The sequence below is a fragment of the Medicago sativa genome, chromosome 1, assembly GCF_051527215.1.
Source record: "Medicago sativa cultivar Bolivia chromosome 1, Bolivia_mono, whole genome shotgun sequence".
NCBI lineage: Eukaryota > Viridiplantae > Streptophyta > Magnoliopsida > Fabales > Fabaceae > Medicago > Medicago sativa.
This window is the reverse complement of record NC_140749.1, coordinates 23241711-23257368: the sequence shown is the minus strand read 5'-3', so window position 1 is coordinate 23257368 and position 15658 is coordinate 23241711. Positions and strand designations below refer to the sequence as shown.

Here is a 15658-nt window from a genome sequence, read left to right as displayed (position 1 = left end):
TCCCAAACTTGAGTAATTTGTGTGGCAAAAAGTACAAATTAAGCGATAGAAAGTAATTTTTTTAACCGTCTTGCTTCCTCCTAACCACATTGGTTCTTGGAGTGAAGCATTCAAAAGAATGAGAAAAACCTGATTTAAAAAAAAAACTATAGGCAATGCCATTATGAAATAAGATCCAATAGTCAAGTTGAGTGGTGGTTGAAGCTGAACGTTTGAAGCATATTCACTTCGGTTGCCTTATTGATACCTGTTAGTTCTTTGAAGAGCTGTTGTTAGGGGTTTACACATTTTGTGGGTGCTGGTGGTTTTTCTTTAGGGGTTTTTGGTGTTTGTATTTTCTCATTTGGGGTTTGTGAATTTCTTCATCACAACGTCTATGAAGATTAACTTTCAATCCATATGTTTCATGTAAAGTGTCAAAGAAGGCTTAGAAATAACAAGGTGATTCTCAACAACCTTAACATAGTAACGAAATATGATGCTAGCTTCAACATATTTCATTTGATAGTATGCAAAATCTTTGCCTAAACACAACCTCGGTCCTCCATTGAAAGCAGTGAATTAGTAGGCGGATTCACTCATGAAATGATCATCTTTTGTTAACCATCTTTTTCCCATATGTTTTCCATTCTTCTTCCCATTGAATAGATTGCATGTATAATTTTTGTTCCTTTCTTTTGTTTTGTTTCATCTGAGAATGAGTCATCTTCCACCATATGACACAAATCCGGAACAAGGCTAAAGTGAAATTTTCAATTTGGTGGAAAATGACACATTCTCGAAGGGAATAAAACTAAAGAAAGGAACAAAAGTGATATATGCAATTTATTCCATGGGAGGGATGGAAAGTATATGGGGAAGAGATTTCTTGGAGCTCAAGCCAGAAATATGGTTAACTAAAGACGACTATTTCATGAGTGAGTCTGCCTACAAATTCACTGCTTTTAATGGAAGACCAAGGTTGTGTTTAGGCAAAGATTTTGCATACTATCAAATGAAATATGTTGCAACTACCATCATATTTGGCTACCATGTTAAGGTTGTTGAAAATTACGTTGTTGTTCCTAAGCTTGCTTTGACACTTTACATGAAGCATGGATTAAAAGTTAACCTTCATAGGTGTTGTGATGAAGAAATTCATAAATATTTGAAGGTAAGTTACATGTGAGTTGATAATATATATCGCGATGATTAATTAACGATGATGAATATCTATAGTTTGTTTTAAAATACATTATTATTGTTCATTGTTAGGCAAATGATGTTCAATGCTCATTATTTGAGATGTGTGTTATGAATCATGGAATCCCAGGGATATAAAGGTCATAGTGATCAGCTAGAAAGAGAGCATATATGCATGTATTCATGTGGGAGATACCCATAATGACTCATAGTAGAGTAAACTAGATTTGATAAAAGATGATGAATGATTACAATAGTGTTCCTATATATAGAGATTAGTTTGAGTAACTACCTCTAACTAACTTCTAACTAAGGTACTAACTCTAGTTTACCTATCAACTAACTATAGTTGATTATTCATACTCTAATAATGTGTTTATACGTAAAGAATGGTAAAGAAATAATGGAGTTTTGGTTCGCTGTGTTGTAGTCATATATCGGCCTATAGATAGATTCTTTTATGTAAAACTGTAGTTCATTTTTCTCTGTTTGTTTGTGCATATGTTCTTTTTAATTGCAATAAATAATTCACAATGGACTTTTTTTCCGAGGTATTCACAATGAACTTGTTCTTTTTTTTGTTAAAAAATGTAATACTAATTTTACTCAATAAAGTTCCAGACTTGTTTATGGCAGTCATGATCGGTCTATTAATTTTTAATTTTACAAGAAAGAAATTGTTTGCATTACAAGAAATTGTTTGCTCAAAAAAAAATTGTTTGCATTACAAGATACGTTCTTTCTTAAAAAAAAAAAAAGCAAGATAAGTTTTGCAATACAATTTGGCGTGAAATCAAAATTTTGGCGACAAAATTAATTTTATCTTGTACCAAATTTAATTGCATAACTAGCAACCGTGCTAAGCACGGGCCCATGCTCCGCACGGGCTAATCCTTAAATTGCGATTTATCTGTCAAAACGCATTTACAATATTATTTACATTGAGAAATAAGAAAAAAAATTAATTATAAAGATGAAGATAATAATAAAAATATTGAAATAGTTGTTATTAAATATTATAAAGTGGTAGACCAAAAATATGTGAAAATATTATAAATAATAAAATCACAATAATGATAACAGAGACGTTAATAAGCCCCGTGATTTTTATATATCATTGAAAAATATTTATAATTTTTTAGCATTTTTTTTAATTTTTATATGAATATATAAAGAATAAATATGTGTATCGTGCAAGATTCTTATATCAAATTATAATTAGTATAATATAATTACTCCCACTATTATTTAGAAGATACAATTAGGCATGGTAATGGGGCGGATGGGGACAGGTTTTATATTCCCTGTCTTCATACCCTACTCGCATATACTTATCCGCTACCCTACCCATATCCAACGGAGATAAGAAATCGAATCTCATCCCTGTCTCTGACGCTTTCGGGTATCCCCGCCCAATCCCTGCAATGGATAATTTTTTTAATAAAATAAAGTATTTTTCTGCCTCAGACACAATGTTGCAATGCATTATCCTACAAAGAAATGACGACGATAGATCATGGCTATGGTGATGGAGAATAGAGATAACTCTGAGATGTGGGTGTCATCTGATAGACTGAGACTCTGATTGTGTGACCGAAATGATTTATGGTTTGAGTTTCTTTTTATATAAAAGGGCAATAAAATGATTTTCTACATTCGGGACGAGTTTGGGTATGAGTTTGGGGTGGGTATACCTATATCCCCTTTACTCATCCCGTACCCGTATTTTGAAGTCGGGGAAAACCCAAAGCGGGGAAAAACCCGTCAGATTGAGTTTGGTTCGGATGGATACTCGCGGGTATGGGTTTTGTTGCCATGCCTAGATACAATACATAAAAAAAAAAAAAATCAATTAACCAATTAATATGTGACTGATTGTTGTCCCATGTATGATTTGTACAACAATATTAATTAATGTCTAATTAATTAGAGAGTAATGTTTGTCTTGTGTTTCTTTTTTTTATAGTCATTCTTTAAAAGGATATAATGATTAATAATGAATAACGATTAAAAAGAATAATTTTATAATATAACATTAAGATAAACAAAAAACATATGAAAATCATTTATACAAAAGAAGTAATCTTGAAGATGTGTAATTTTATGCAAAGTAGTTGTATTTCTCATAATAAATACTAACCCCGTGTATATATAATTTTCCCTAAAAAAAAAACGTGTATAATTTATAAATGAGATTTTGTAACTCTCCCAAATTATGTTATTTGTGATCATTCAATTGGATATAATTGAATAAATTTAGATGTAAAAATATGTATCAGTGAGAAATAGTCCTATGGTTTTTTTGTCAAAAAAAAGTCCTATGTTTTTTTTCTTTTTTATTTACTCTTTTTTTCCCGTGTTTTTTTTTTTAAGTATCGGTATAAAATGTATTTGTTAATGTTTTTCATTATAAACACACGATGAGATAAAATCACATGTATATCATAAAGTTTATTTTTAGTAAATGTCAATTAGATATATGACAAATTTGTTACGAATTAAAAAAACGACATTCAATAATTTATAGATTTTTTTATCATGATAAAAATCACCTCTTTATAAAAAACAATTCAGAACCCGTTTTGTTACAAATTAAAATAAAAGTGATTTTTATATCTATTAATTAAGAGAATTTATAAAAACAAATCACGATTTATTTTGTTTGGTTATTGCAATTAAAATCACATGTTTTAAATAATTTAATTTGTTTGGATACAACTATAAAAAATGGATTTTTGTTACAAAATTACATCAACTTTTATAATTAGAGAAAGATTAAATTTAATAATTAGAGAAAGATAATAGATTGTAAATTGTTTTTAATTCTTTAGATATTTAGAAGTTGAATTATAGAAAAATTTATTTTGATTAGGATTAAGATTAAGTTAGAGTGTTTTATCAAGTGTGTTTGTTTTTAAGAGAGAAAATATAAGGGGAGATTGAAGCAAAAGACACAAAAGAATATAATTTTGATTTTGTCAAAAAAAAAAAAGAATATAATTTTGATGACGACTCAAAAAATTAAGAAGGGGTAAGATTGTATTTTTGGTACACATTAAGCTTCATAATTAGAGAATAAATAATTAGAAAATAAAAGATTAAATTTGTTTGTTATTTAAAAAAAAGGTTTGTTACAGATTAAAATAAAAGTGATTTTCACATAAATTTGTTATAGCTTTTTTAAGAAAAAAATCACTTATTTTAAAAAAAAAAATCACTTTTAAGAGTATTGTATCTGTTTGTTATAGATTTTTAAAAAAATCAGAATCTAAAAATAATCTAAAAACAGCTTCAAATGAGAAGCTGTTAGGAGCAGCTTAAAATAAAATAGATTTTTTTTAGAGGAGAGAGAAAATATAATTTAAAAGATTGAACTAATTTTGTAACAAAAAAATTCCTTTTATATAGTTGTATCCAAACAAACTAGATTATTTGTTTAAAAAAAGTGATTTTTACTACAGTAAACAAACACAAAATAGATTCTAATTTTTCATATAATCTCTAAAATATAATCTCTAAATTATTTTATATCAAAATCACTTTTATTTTAATCCGTAACAAACGGGCCCTTAGAGATTATATTTTAGAGATTTTGTGAAAAAACAGAATCTATTTTATGTTTGTTTACTGTAAAAAAAATCACTTTTTTTAAACGAATAATCTAGTTTGTTTGGATACAACTATATAAAAGGGATTTTTTGTTACAAAATTAGTTCAATCTTTTAAATCGTATTTTCTCTGTCCTTAAAAAAAATCTATTTTTTAAAAAGCTGCTCATAACAGCTTCTCATTTGAAGCTGTTTTTAGATTTTTTTTAGATTCTGATTTTTTTAAAAATCTGTAACAAACGGATGCAAAACTCTTAAAAGTGATTATTTGTTTAAAAAAAGTGATTTTTTTCTTAAAAAAGCTATAACAAACGGGCTCTAAGTTAGTGTGTTTTATCGAATGAGTTTGTTTTAATTTGTTTTTAAAAGAGAAAAAATAGAGGGAGGTTGAAGCAAAAGACACAAAAGGATATAATTTTGATGACGTGTCAAAAAATTAAAAAGGGGTAAGATTGTATTTTTGGTGGACATTAAGTTTTATAATTAGAGAATAGATTTTAAAAGCTAATTAGACTCATTTTCCACCAATATAGAATAGTACAAAATTTAGTTTGATAGATATTTTCCCCAATAATGATAGTTACCTTGTGGATTCTCATCTTGAATCATTTTATTGCCCCCAAAACATCCAAACTTGACATAATTGTGTGAGTAGAAGTACAAATTAGCAGACAGAAAGTAATTTTTTTTTTTTTTACACAATCTTGTTTCCTCTCGACCACATTGGTTCTTGGAGCTAAGCATTTGAAAGAAAGAGAACATGATTTAAAAGAAACAATAGGCAATACCATTAGGCTATTACTTTTTCAACCCTATGATTTTCTCGCACACCCTATTCAGATTCTAAAATCCGAAATATTTTAACATGTTTTTGGAGGTTTTATGGAGTTTTTATGCAGTTTGGATTTGCATATTCAACATTATCATTTATGAAAGAAGATCCAATATATTCAACACAAATAACCTAAACTCCATATATTTCTTTACCATTCTTTACATTTACACATATCTCAAATATAATGAGCATTGAACACCATTAACCTAACAGTGACCAATGATAATTAATTTTTAAACAAACAATATATCATCATCCTTAATCATACAAACACTTATTATCAATTCACTTCTAACTAATCTTCAAGTATTTATGAATTTCTTCATCACAACGCCTACGAAGATTAACTTTCAATCCATGTTTCATGTAAAGTGTCAAAGAAAGCTTAGGAACAATAGGGTGATTCTCAACAACCTTAACATGGTAACGAAATATGATGCTAGCTGCAACATATTTCATTTGATAGTATGCAAAATCTTTACCTAAACACAACCTCGGTCCTCCATTGAAAGCAGTGAATTTATAGGCAGATTCGCCGATGAAATGACCATCTTTAGTTAACCATCTTTCTGGTTTGAACTCTAAGCAATCTTTTCCCCATATGTTTTCCATTCTTCCCATTGAATATATTGCATATATCACTTTTGTTCCTTTTTTTAGTTTTGTTCCATCTGGGAATGTGTCATCTTCCACCACCTGATGAAAAAAAAAAAAAATTCCAATATGAACTTCAATCAATAATAGATAGTTGATTTCTATTACTTCATCTATCTGATCATATTGTCATGTGTGAAATATTTTTTATTTTTAATTTAAGAATACTTACAAAATATTAATTACTCTTTTCTTACAATATTATTAGGAGTACTTGACCAATTCGCCCCTAAAATTGTAGGGGTTGGCATTTTACTTCCTTGAATTTTGTGAATAGTTTTTTTTTTATATAACTCCTACTATAAGAGAGTTTATTCCAAAGAGATCATTTTATTCAGAAGATTGTTTCAATCATTGATTAAACTTGAATTCTAAAAAAAAAAAAAATCCCACTTGAAGCACATTAATCGAGTAAACAGTCATTTTAGTCCATATATATGAGAGGTGTTGTTACTACAATCTTTAAATCTATTGACATTACAAAAACACCTTCAAGTGTATCACCAAAAGTAACTAACCAAGACATTGTTGGACCAAACAAACCAACATAACACATTCGAGAATCAAATTGATTAACAATAGTTGCATTTAGATATGTTTTCGTAATTTTGATACTATTCTAAAAGCGCCTCACACATTTATAAACCAAAATGACTCTTTACTTTACATCAATCATTTGCACACAAATCACAATCATGAAAGATATGAGAAACATGAATATCAATGAATAAAAAAATGACCAAATCAAATTAAACTTTTATTACCTCTTTATGATCCATAGGAACAGAAGGATATAATCTAAGAGTTTCTGAAAGAGCAGCATGCAAATAATCCATCTTCTTAATCTCCTCTGACCTAAATCTCAAACATTCATCAAACTCCTCCTTCTTGATATCCTCCCTCTGACTCACAACCCTGCAAATCTCTTCTAATATTTTCTCCTCAACTTCATGATTCTGATCAACCAACCAAAAAAACCAACTCAAAGCAACTGAAGAAGTGTCTCTCCCAGCTAATATAAAACTTACACAGATATCCCTCAAAAACTTATCTGAATAATGCTTTCCATTCTCATCTTTAAGCCTCATAAACACGGTTAGCAAATCCGATTTTCGCTTATCATCTTCCATATCATGTTCCAAAGAAATTTCCTTCTTTCTTGCCCTTATAACACTATCAGCAAATTCATCAACTTTTTGTATTGATTCCTTCAACTTTCTCTCCATACCTAAGTTAAGAAACCTCATAGCCTTCCATACACAAACTGGCGCGACAAATCGAAGCAAAGTTGCTTCTGTTGCATCTTCAAAAGCTCTTGCAAAAGGTATTTCAGGTAAATGAAGTTGCAAACAACAAGGATCAACATCAAAAGCTATCATACAAACATTATCAAAAGTTAGTCTCAACAAAATATCTTGAAGATCGATGGAAACCGATTTCTTCAAAGATGAATCTAAGACAGGTATAAGCCTATTGTTCACAAGCTCAAACAATGAATCAGTTGTTAATTTCCTAAACTTTGTTGAATGAAACTCGATACTCGCTGTTTTCCTTTGTTTCTGCCATGTTTCGTTATCTACAGCGAAAATACCGTCTCCAAGTAAATCAGAAACTGTGTCTTTGAAGAAGTTTCCTTTAGGGAAAATATTGAACTTTGTTTTGAGAAGATGTTCTAAATTATGAGGTTCTGAGGTAATGATGCAATTGAAACTAGTGAACCATGGCCCTTTGAATCTAAAGGTTCCATTTTGATGTTTAAGTGTATCGGTTATGCCTTCATACATGTTGGTTTTCAGTCCTATGATTAAGGAAGGTAGCATTCCAAAGACAGGCCAATTGGTTAGGCCATGATGTTTCTTGGAGTGCAAGGCATGAATGATTATGAAGACAATGGATGCAATAATGATTTCTATGATTTGAATTTGTTGAAAGAGCAAAAGAATGTGAGAAAACAAGTTTTCTATGGCTGCAACCATGTTGGAGGTGTAGCATGAAAATGTGAGGTTGAAATTGGAAGTGTTAGTTTTGGTCATGAAAATGGAATGATCAATTGATCATAGGGAATGCTGAAATGCATGAATTGAATATGTTGTGTTATATTGAAGTGTTTTATGCGTCTCTATCTGTTGGTTTGATTTGGTGAGCTGAAAAATTAATGTTTGTGGCAAAATTAGTTACTTTTGAAATGACTAAGTGATTGTAATGTCTTTCCCTTGAATTATGGTTTTTGGTTTTTTGGGGACTTTGAGAATGTTTTTGTTTGTTGAGATTTGAGAATAGAGTTGTTGGTAGAATATTTTTGAGTGTGAAATAAGATTATATAAATGGTATTACATATAATTTGTGGCATGTTGATGAATAGGATTAAGAGAGGAGCATATGAGGTGGGTGAGGCTGATTACCTAAGTAGCAACGAATTTGTACTGTTTTTTGAAGGAAAATTTGTACTGTTTTAGTGTCCTAATTAGTTTTCATGTGATGTGATTGTGCTCATCACCATTTCCTAATTAGTGTAGGCTTCTGTTCATATATTATATATTGAATATTGAATAGGACACCCCTACTTTTTTGGTGTTAATCTTCTGGTTTTTGGGGGAAATTGGTTATAGTAATTCGGTGTTCGTCGATAAGGAAGTAAAGTCTAATTAAAAATTGTTTCACTCAGAAATAACTCAACAATTCGTATTTAGTGAAACTCATTAACCACTTAAACACAATTGCTTGTTAAGTTCAATAATGCAATAAGTTGTATAATCATCTAATGCAATTCAAGCCACATTACTTGCTCGGGTTGAATTTTTTTGGATTTAATGAACGCAATAATCCAAAAAAAAAAAAAAAAGTTGTTATAATTTTGGAACAGATGACATTACTGTTCAAAACCAATTCAAATTACCGAACTACTAGACAATGATTGTAAATTGAGGCAAGCTTCAATCCAAATAAAAGTTGGGAAGGTTTTAAACTTCTCCAATCCATAATACTTTTCTTCATTTCCATTATATTTGTTTTTTTAGATAACATTAATAATGATTATACTTCTCAAACAAAACCTAAAATTGTTCAAAATAGAAATAATATTAATAATAAAAATGATTGTGTGTAAGAGCAGTTTTTTACTATGTTGATTGAATTGACTACCAACATACAAAAAAGGTAAAAAAAAATAAAAAAAATAATACAACTTCCACACATTCACAACTTTTTGTTAAAGTCTCTAAATTTATCATGAGGATATATTTAAAGAAGTTTTGTGAACTACTTCATTTTAAGGAAAGTTTTCTCAACTTCAAGTAATACTAAAAAGTATGTTTTCTTAACTTGTGTCACTTCTTGTGCACATGTTAAGTAAGAGAAGCCGCTTAATAAGTCCCATAAGTTACTCTAAGGTGCATAATTGGCACATGAGACACAGATTATCTCATATCACATTAAAGACCAATTCATGCTTTTGATTTGGTAGATGAGAACAAGAAGAAAGAGATTTTGAGATTAAAATTAGGGGAATTTAAGATGAGTTTAATGTTAATTGGATTAAAAAAAAAGTGAAAGGAAAGAAAGCAAGAAGAATGATTGTTAAAGGCAAGAAATGTGATTATGTGACATGGATATTTACTTGTTATTATCTTTTATACGAGAAATCATTGTTGTGCACTTGCAATGTCAAACAATAGTGTGTTTGCATTGTCTTGTGTAATATATTTGATTTAACATATTATTATACAATACATTGGTTATTCCCAAAAAATATATAAAGTATTAACTTTTTTATACTGAAAATTTATTTTATATGTTATGCATCATTGTTATTTTAAATTTAAAGGGTGAGGATGAAGTGATCCCAAAAAAAGTTAAAAGTGAAAAACAAACTTTTTTTTTCTAAACATTTCGTTTAAAATCAAATTTTATACTTTTCACTTTCAACGGAATTTGAGTAAAAGAATTTATTTTTCCTCCATATTTTCTCTCACGCACCCTTCACATTCCTAAATTTGTCCTGTTTGGATTATATAGTCTAAAGCATTTTATTAATATTTTGAAGGGTTAATAGGTCTTTACCCCTGTAATATAGGTCATTTTCAGTTCCCCCTGTAAAAAAAATTTGTTTTGATTTACCCCCCTGATAGGCCAAACAAAAACAAAAATTTCTTGAAAGAAAAAATAAAATTGGTTTTTGTTTGACCTATTAGGGGGGTAAATCAAAACAAATTTTTTTTACAGGGGGTAAAACCGAAAATGACCTATATTACAGGTAAAAACCTATTAACGTTTTTTTGAATTATATAATCGGAAAAGGGTCACAACCCAAAATAATGCCTATTTGTCATTCCAATCTATAATAATGTGTCATTACAGTTCACCAAATATAAGTTGAATACAAATTTAATACTCCCTCTAGTCCAATTTATAAGATAAATTTGGGTCTACAAAAGTGAATGTATTTGGTCCAATTTTTTAACCAGATACATTAACTTTTGTTGACCAAAATTTCTCTTATAAATATGACCGGAGGGAGTATTTCGGATTCAATAAACCAAAGGGAAAAATACATTAACCTCACCTAAGGTCTACTTAAATGTAGCATACATCCCCTCTATTTTCTTGTTAATCACAGACCTCCCCTAATGTTTGTTTCATTCATCGTCCGTCAATTTATTAATTCAACAAATAAACAGAGCATTCATTTGACATGTTCTTGCTCCTTCACAGAATCTTCCCATGTTATAACTCTCTTTTATTCTTTGTTGCGTGCTAGACTGGAATCATTTTCACCCCTCTTTACAAGATTTAGTTGTGGCCACACTTTTAACTTTTGTATGTACAAAACGTGTTCTAATTCTTGAGTTATCTAGCTTCAAACATACCTTCAAACTCTAGCAATTAGTTCCATTCCACTCAACACGCGCACCAATTAATTATAGTTATGGCATCAATTTTTCCTTCAATTTATAGTTGAGTTTTCTTATTTAACGGTGTTTTTTTCTTTTTCTTTTTTCCATTCATTCATTTACATTTTATTTGATAGAAGAAAGTGACTCTCAATTTGATGATGTTTCTTTGGCCCAACCTTGAGAACTTCGTTTGATAGAAGAAGAAGAGCCATTTCTTTGACCGTCACAATGCAAGATCATTCTCTTGGACTCTAGGGTTTGATATTTTGATTTGTAGAGTTGGATTTTTTTTTTTTTTTTGTAGAATATTTCATATGGAACAAGCACGGAGAGATGTCAGAAACACGCCTTCAAACTCAATCAGTGTCTCCATCGTTTTTATAATTTTCAGATCAAATCTGCTATCAATATCTTCAAGTATCCATCTGTCTCTGTTAGTTAACTTAAATACCAATCTTCTCCAAATCCTCTCCATGATATGTAACGCTTGCACCTATATGTATGCTGACAAAAACTTTGGATTCTAAAAATGGGGAAGAGGATGAGATGGATGGAAGCATGGAATGATATGCTTAGGGAGTGTTTACCACCGGATTCAAAAAGCTCAAAGATGTGGACAGGGAAAAAAAAACTAAATAACCTGATCATATTCTAATTTCACGTTTTAGTTAATCAAGGAATTTGTTAAACATGAAGGAAATAAAAGAAAATGGATTTCAACTTCGATGAGTGAAAATTCACCAGTTCTTTAACGATTTCAACTTCACCTGTTTCTATCTTAACGGAAAATTAACGGGGTTAAGAAAGAAGGTAAGTATTTATCTATTGATGAAAACTTAAGGGATGTTATTGTCTATTTTAAAATTAAAAAGGGTGTTTGTATAATTTGAAAAGAATTTCGGGGAGGTGAGTGTAATTTTAACTAAACCAAAAGGTGTCAAACTCCTCTTGAGATAAATATTTTAACACAATGGTATTCGACATATTGATATATTTTGGATTATAAAATTCAAATTGGTAAGTTATTGTTTCGGCTTATATAATGTGAAATGCATCGGCAGAGAGACAGCACACTTTTTCCTCAACTTTCCTTATTTGCAAAATATCTTTTACAAATACACATAAGAATCTTAATATTAGACTTTTTAAAGCTCTGTTTTTGGTATCATTTGACACTTGTCAGCTAAAAACACAGGCCACCTATTAATCATACTTCTCAAAGATTCTCTTTTTTAGCTACTTTTGGCTCAAGCAAAATTGTAACACTAACACAGGATTTCATCTTCTCATACAATACAAACAATATTATTATACTATTAAATTTTCTTCAACATCTTTTGGTCAACCAAGGGAACAACTAAAAGAAGAAGGAATCTTTCCCTTTTTCCTCATTTCAACCTTAGCTTTAATCTTTTCCTCCACCACCTTCCCAAAAACACAACCATTTTAGTGGGAATCAAGTCTGCCACTGTTTTTTTTTTCTGCAGCATGAATTTGAAATTGGAATCAATTTCAAATTTCAAATATCAATTTCTCCCTCTCTTCAATCTCAAAGTGCATTTCAAACAGACATTTGCCTTTTATCTTTCATTTCATTTCTCCTCTGTACTGAGAGCCACTCCTATCTCACCTCCAATTAGATCCAATTCACCTTCCAACCACAAATCTGTTCTCTTCATGCTTTGAGGTTAGCAATCAAGTTTCATTTTTATAGAAAGGTTTCAAGTGTTTGTCGATCATACTTTTGAATCTTGATTGAATTGCAGGTTTATGTAGTTTACATCGAATAAAAAGTGGGGAACACACCCTGATATTGGCTTTTTGCAAATTTTCCAAGTGTTTTTGGTTGTATTTTAAAAAATTTGTATTGTTTAAGATGAAGTGATTTTTCTCATTTTTCTTATTTTAAATTTCTTGACTGAATTGAACAAGCACAGGCTATGAGAAGGTAAATATTTCTTCACCTCCCATCGATGCAAGTTTTAGTGGTCACTTCCTGGTGATTATATTTAAATTAAATCTTAAGGACATTGTGAAGATAATCCTACAAATTTGTAAGTGGAATATATTTTCTATTATAATCATGTCTGAGCATATATAGGCCAGTGAGTGCATTCCAAATGCATTGTTTTAAGAAATTAACAAGCTTTTCAAATAGATATAGGGTCTGTTTGGATTGATTTATTTTTGAGTATATGAAAAATAATTACTGCAAATAAATAAGTTTTTATGTCAATTTATAAGTTTTCATTAACGAAAATTATATCTTCATAAGCAGTTTTTTAATAAACTACCTTAACAAGCTTATGAATAATGCATAAAAAGTTATTTATTTGCATAAGCTGTTTTGCATAAGTTAAAAAATAAGTCAATCCAAACGGGCCTATAATCATAGTGGAAGTTAATAATAGACTTTCTTACCTCATTGTTATTGTAACGACTTACATATAGCACATACACAATGCTCTTACTGAATAAGAGACTGTTTTTGTTGCAATTATTTTGTTCACTTCTTCTTATTCACATTTTGTATCGATTTCAGTTTTTATAAATTTATATTTTATATTCACATTATTTTTTATTTGGAATATGGTATCTAAATCAAGGGGAAAACTAAGAAACATTATTTTGTCATATTTAGGAGAAACATTATTTTGTCATATTCGGTAAGAAATATATTACTGGATTGAATGAATAGTCATAGTTACATGCTTCAATTTCAGGGGTTACAGGTGCACTCATTGACTGCGAGTTTTTGCACCATGAAATAGTCACTGAAGGTTCTGTTGAAGTAATGTTCTTTCTCTATTTCTCCTTTTTTTTTTTTTTTTGCAGAAGGGTTGTTTCTACTTATATTAGTGAGTTGGTTCCAAATTTTTGGTATGAAGATAACGACAATGACTAATTGTATGCATGAATTCATAGCAAAACTTCAAATAGTCTTTTGTGTACTTGAATATATCTTATCTTATATATAATTTAGATTTAGATCAATATAATTGTGCATCATTGGTCTTTATCTCACACCATTTTGATCAATATACTCCTTTCTCTTTGCTTCTTTTTGTTGTTGTTCCGGTCTACTCTATGTGGGTATTTTTATCTTGACAGAGTTATGATGTGGGTATTTTTATCTTGACAAAGTTGGTTCATTTGTTTATTTCAGATTTTCAATGTTGATATGAGATTCTTATAACAAAATATTGGCATCTAGATTGTAGATTGTGGCAATAAGGTTGAAAAGAACATCAAGGTTGAACAACCAGAAATTTTCAAGGGTTGATCTGTGCTTTGGATCCTTAACAAGATTATTGTTTGTTCGTGTTGTTTCCGTGTTGCCTTTCTTATGTTGCTACTGGTTTTAGGAGTTTGTGTGACTTAGATTTAACAAAAGGAATCAGTGTTTTGCATGGAACTCACTTTTATGTTATTTAGATTTATGAGTTTTTGTTTTATGTTTATAAATGTTGTCAATTGGATACTTCCTTGCTAATTATTGTATGCTGGTGTTAAATGAAGCACGATATTTGAATCTCAAAGTATATATATAGTAACTACATAACTGATCAGAAACGTTTTTTTTTATTAACTTTGTTACCACTATGTATGTCCTCACACAAAAACAACAAAAAAATTGAAGTTCATTGACATGTTAATAAAATGATTCGTTCTTTCCACATAATACTACCAAAACGTATGTCTAATGTAGCACGAAGATAATCACATCGTTTTACAAGATTAACACATGATCCAAACTCTTTTTTTTTATCACGGGAAAGAAAATTGTTATAAATCGTTGTTTATTCTTCATGAAAATAATTTCTCAATCTAAAAATACGGGGGCTGTAAGATATACATTATGTCTATTTGTTTGTTGTGGAAGTTTTTGTGTTAAACATAGAGTGCTTTGTTTGTTTCACATTAAACTTTACGAATGGTTCTTCAATTCGTAATAGGATTGTTTAAGATTTAACTTGATTGATATGTTATGGGATTGTAATGTTATGATATTAGATAGATGTGGACTTTCTACAATAGATATTACATACGATTAAACGAGGGGCAAGAAGAGATATTTTTCAATGAACAATTGTCTCCTAAATTTTTTGAAGGACTTGCTAATACTAAATAAGTAGATAATACATATCAATCAAGTCAAATCTGAATAAGTGACTGTTAAATGTGCGAGGACTTGAAAACACTAATTAATGAGTGATAGGCTCTAATGCGATGTTATAAAATGTTTGGTTTTTCCAATAATAATATTATCCAAATTGTACAAAAGATCAGAGCCACAAAAAAATATCCATAAACAAAAAACGAGATATCCAAAATATACACAATTAAATATCCTACAGAGTAGCACGTCCCCTAGAACCCATTCCTCCTCTAGAGAAATATCATCCTTCCCTAAGCCTCTGTAATATTTAGCTCCAAACTCTTCTAGACTCCACACCTCTGCTCCATATGGCCATTGTCCATAATCA

The 15658-nt window shown here is 29.8% G+C and overlaps 1 protein-coding gene, 1 long non-coding RNA gene and 1 pseudogene across 2 annotated transcripts; 2 read left to right on the top strand and 1 right to left on the bottom strand.

The window, feature by feature from the left end:
- Window positions 1-832: 832 nt before the first annotated feature.
- On the top strand, window positions 833-1320 carry LOC146953714 (cytochrome P450 86B1 pseudogene; annotated as a pseudogene).
- Window positions 1321-5737: 4417 nt separating this feature from the next.
- LOC146953713 (cytochrome P450 86B1-like) lies at window positions 5738-8541 on the bottom strand. The gene is made up of 2 exons (XM_085711556.1): window positions 7044-8541; window positions 5738-6321 (listed from the first exon to the last, which is right to left on the bottom strand). The coding sequence occupies exons 1-2, from the start codon at window positions 8310-8312 to the stop codon at window positions 5917-5919; spliced, it is 1674 nt and encodes a 557-aa protein (XP_085567682.1). The 5' UTR covers window positions 8313-8541; the 3' UTR covers window positions 5738-5916.
- A 4344-nt stretch (window positions 8542-12885) lies between these two features.
- On the top strand, window positions 12886-14710 carry LOC146953712 (uncharacterized). Its single transcript, XR_015029982.1, has 3 exons — window positions 12886-13170; window positions 13895-13962; window positions 14338-14710. It is a non-coding gene; the product is annotated as an uncharacterized LOC146953712 (long non-coding RNA).
- Window positions 14711-15658: the final 948 nt, after the last annotated feature.

Bases quoted from the DNA above. Each gene is read 5' to 3' on its own strand.
- LOC146953713 (XM_085711556.1), bottom strand. From the start codon at position 8,312: ATGACCAAAACTAACACTTCCAATTTCAACCTCACATTTTCATGCTAC. The intron at 6,322-7,043 runs GTAATAAAAGTT...TTTTTTCATCAG, and splicing joins TTCCTATGGATCATAAAGAG to GTGGTGGAAGATGACACATT.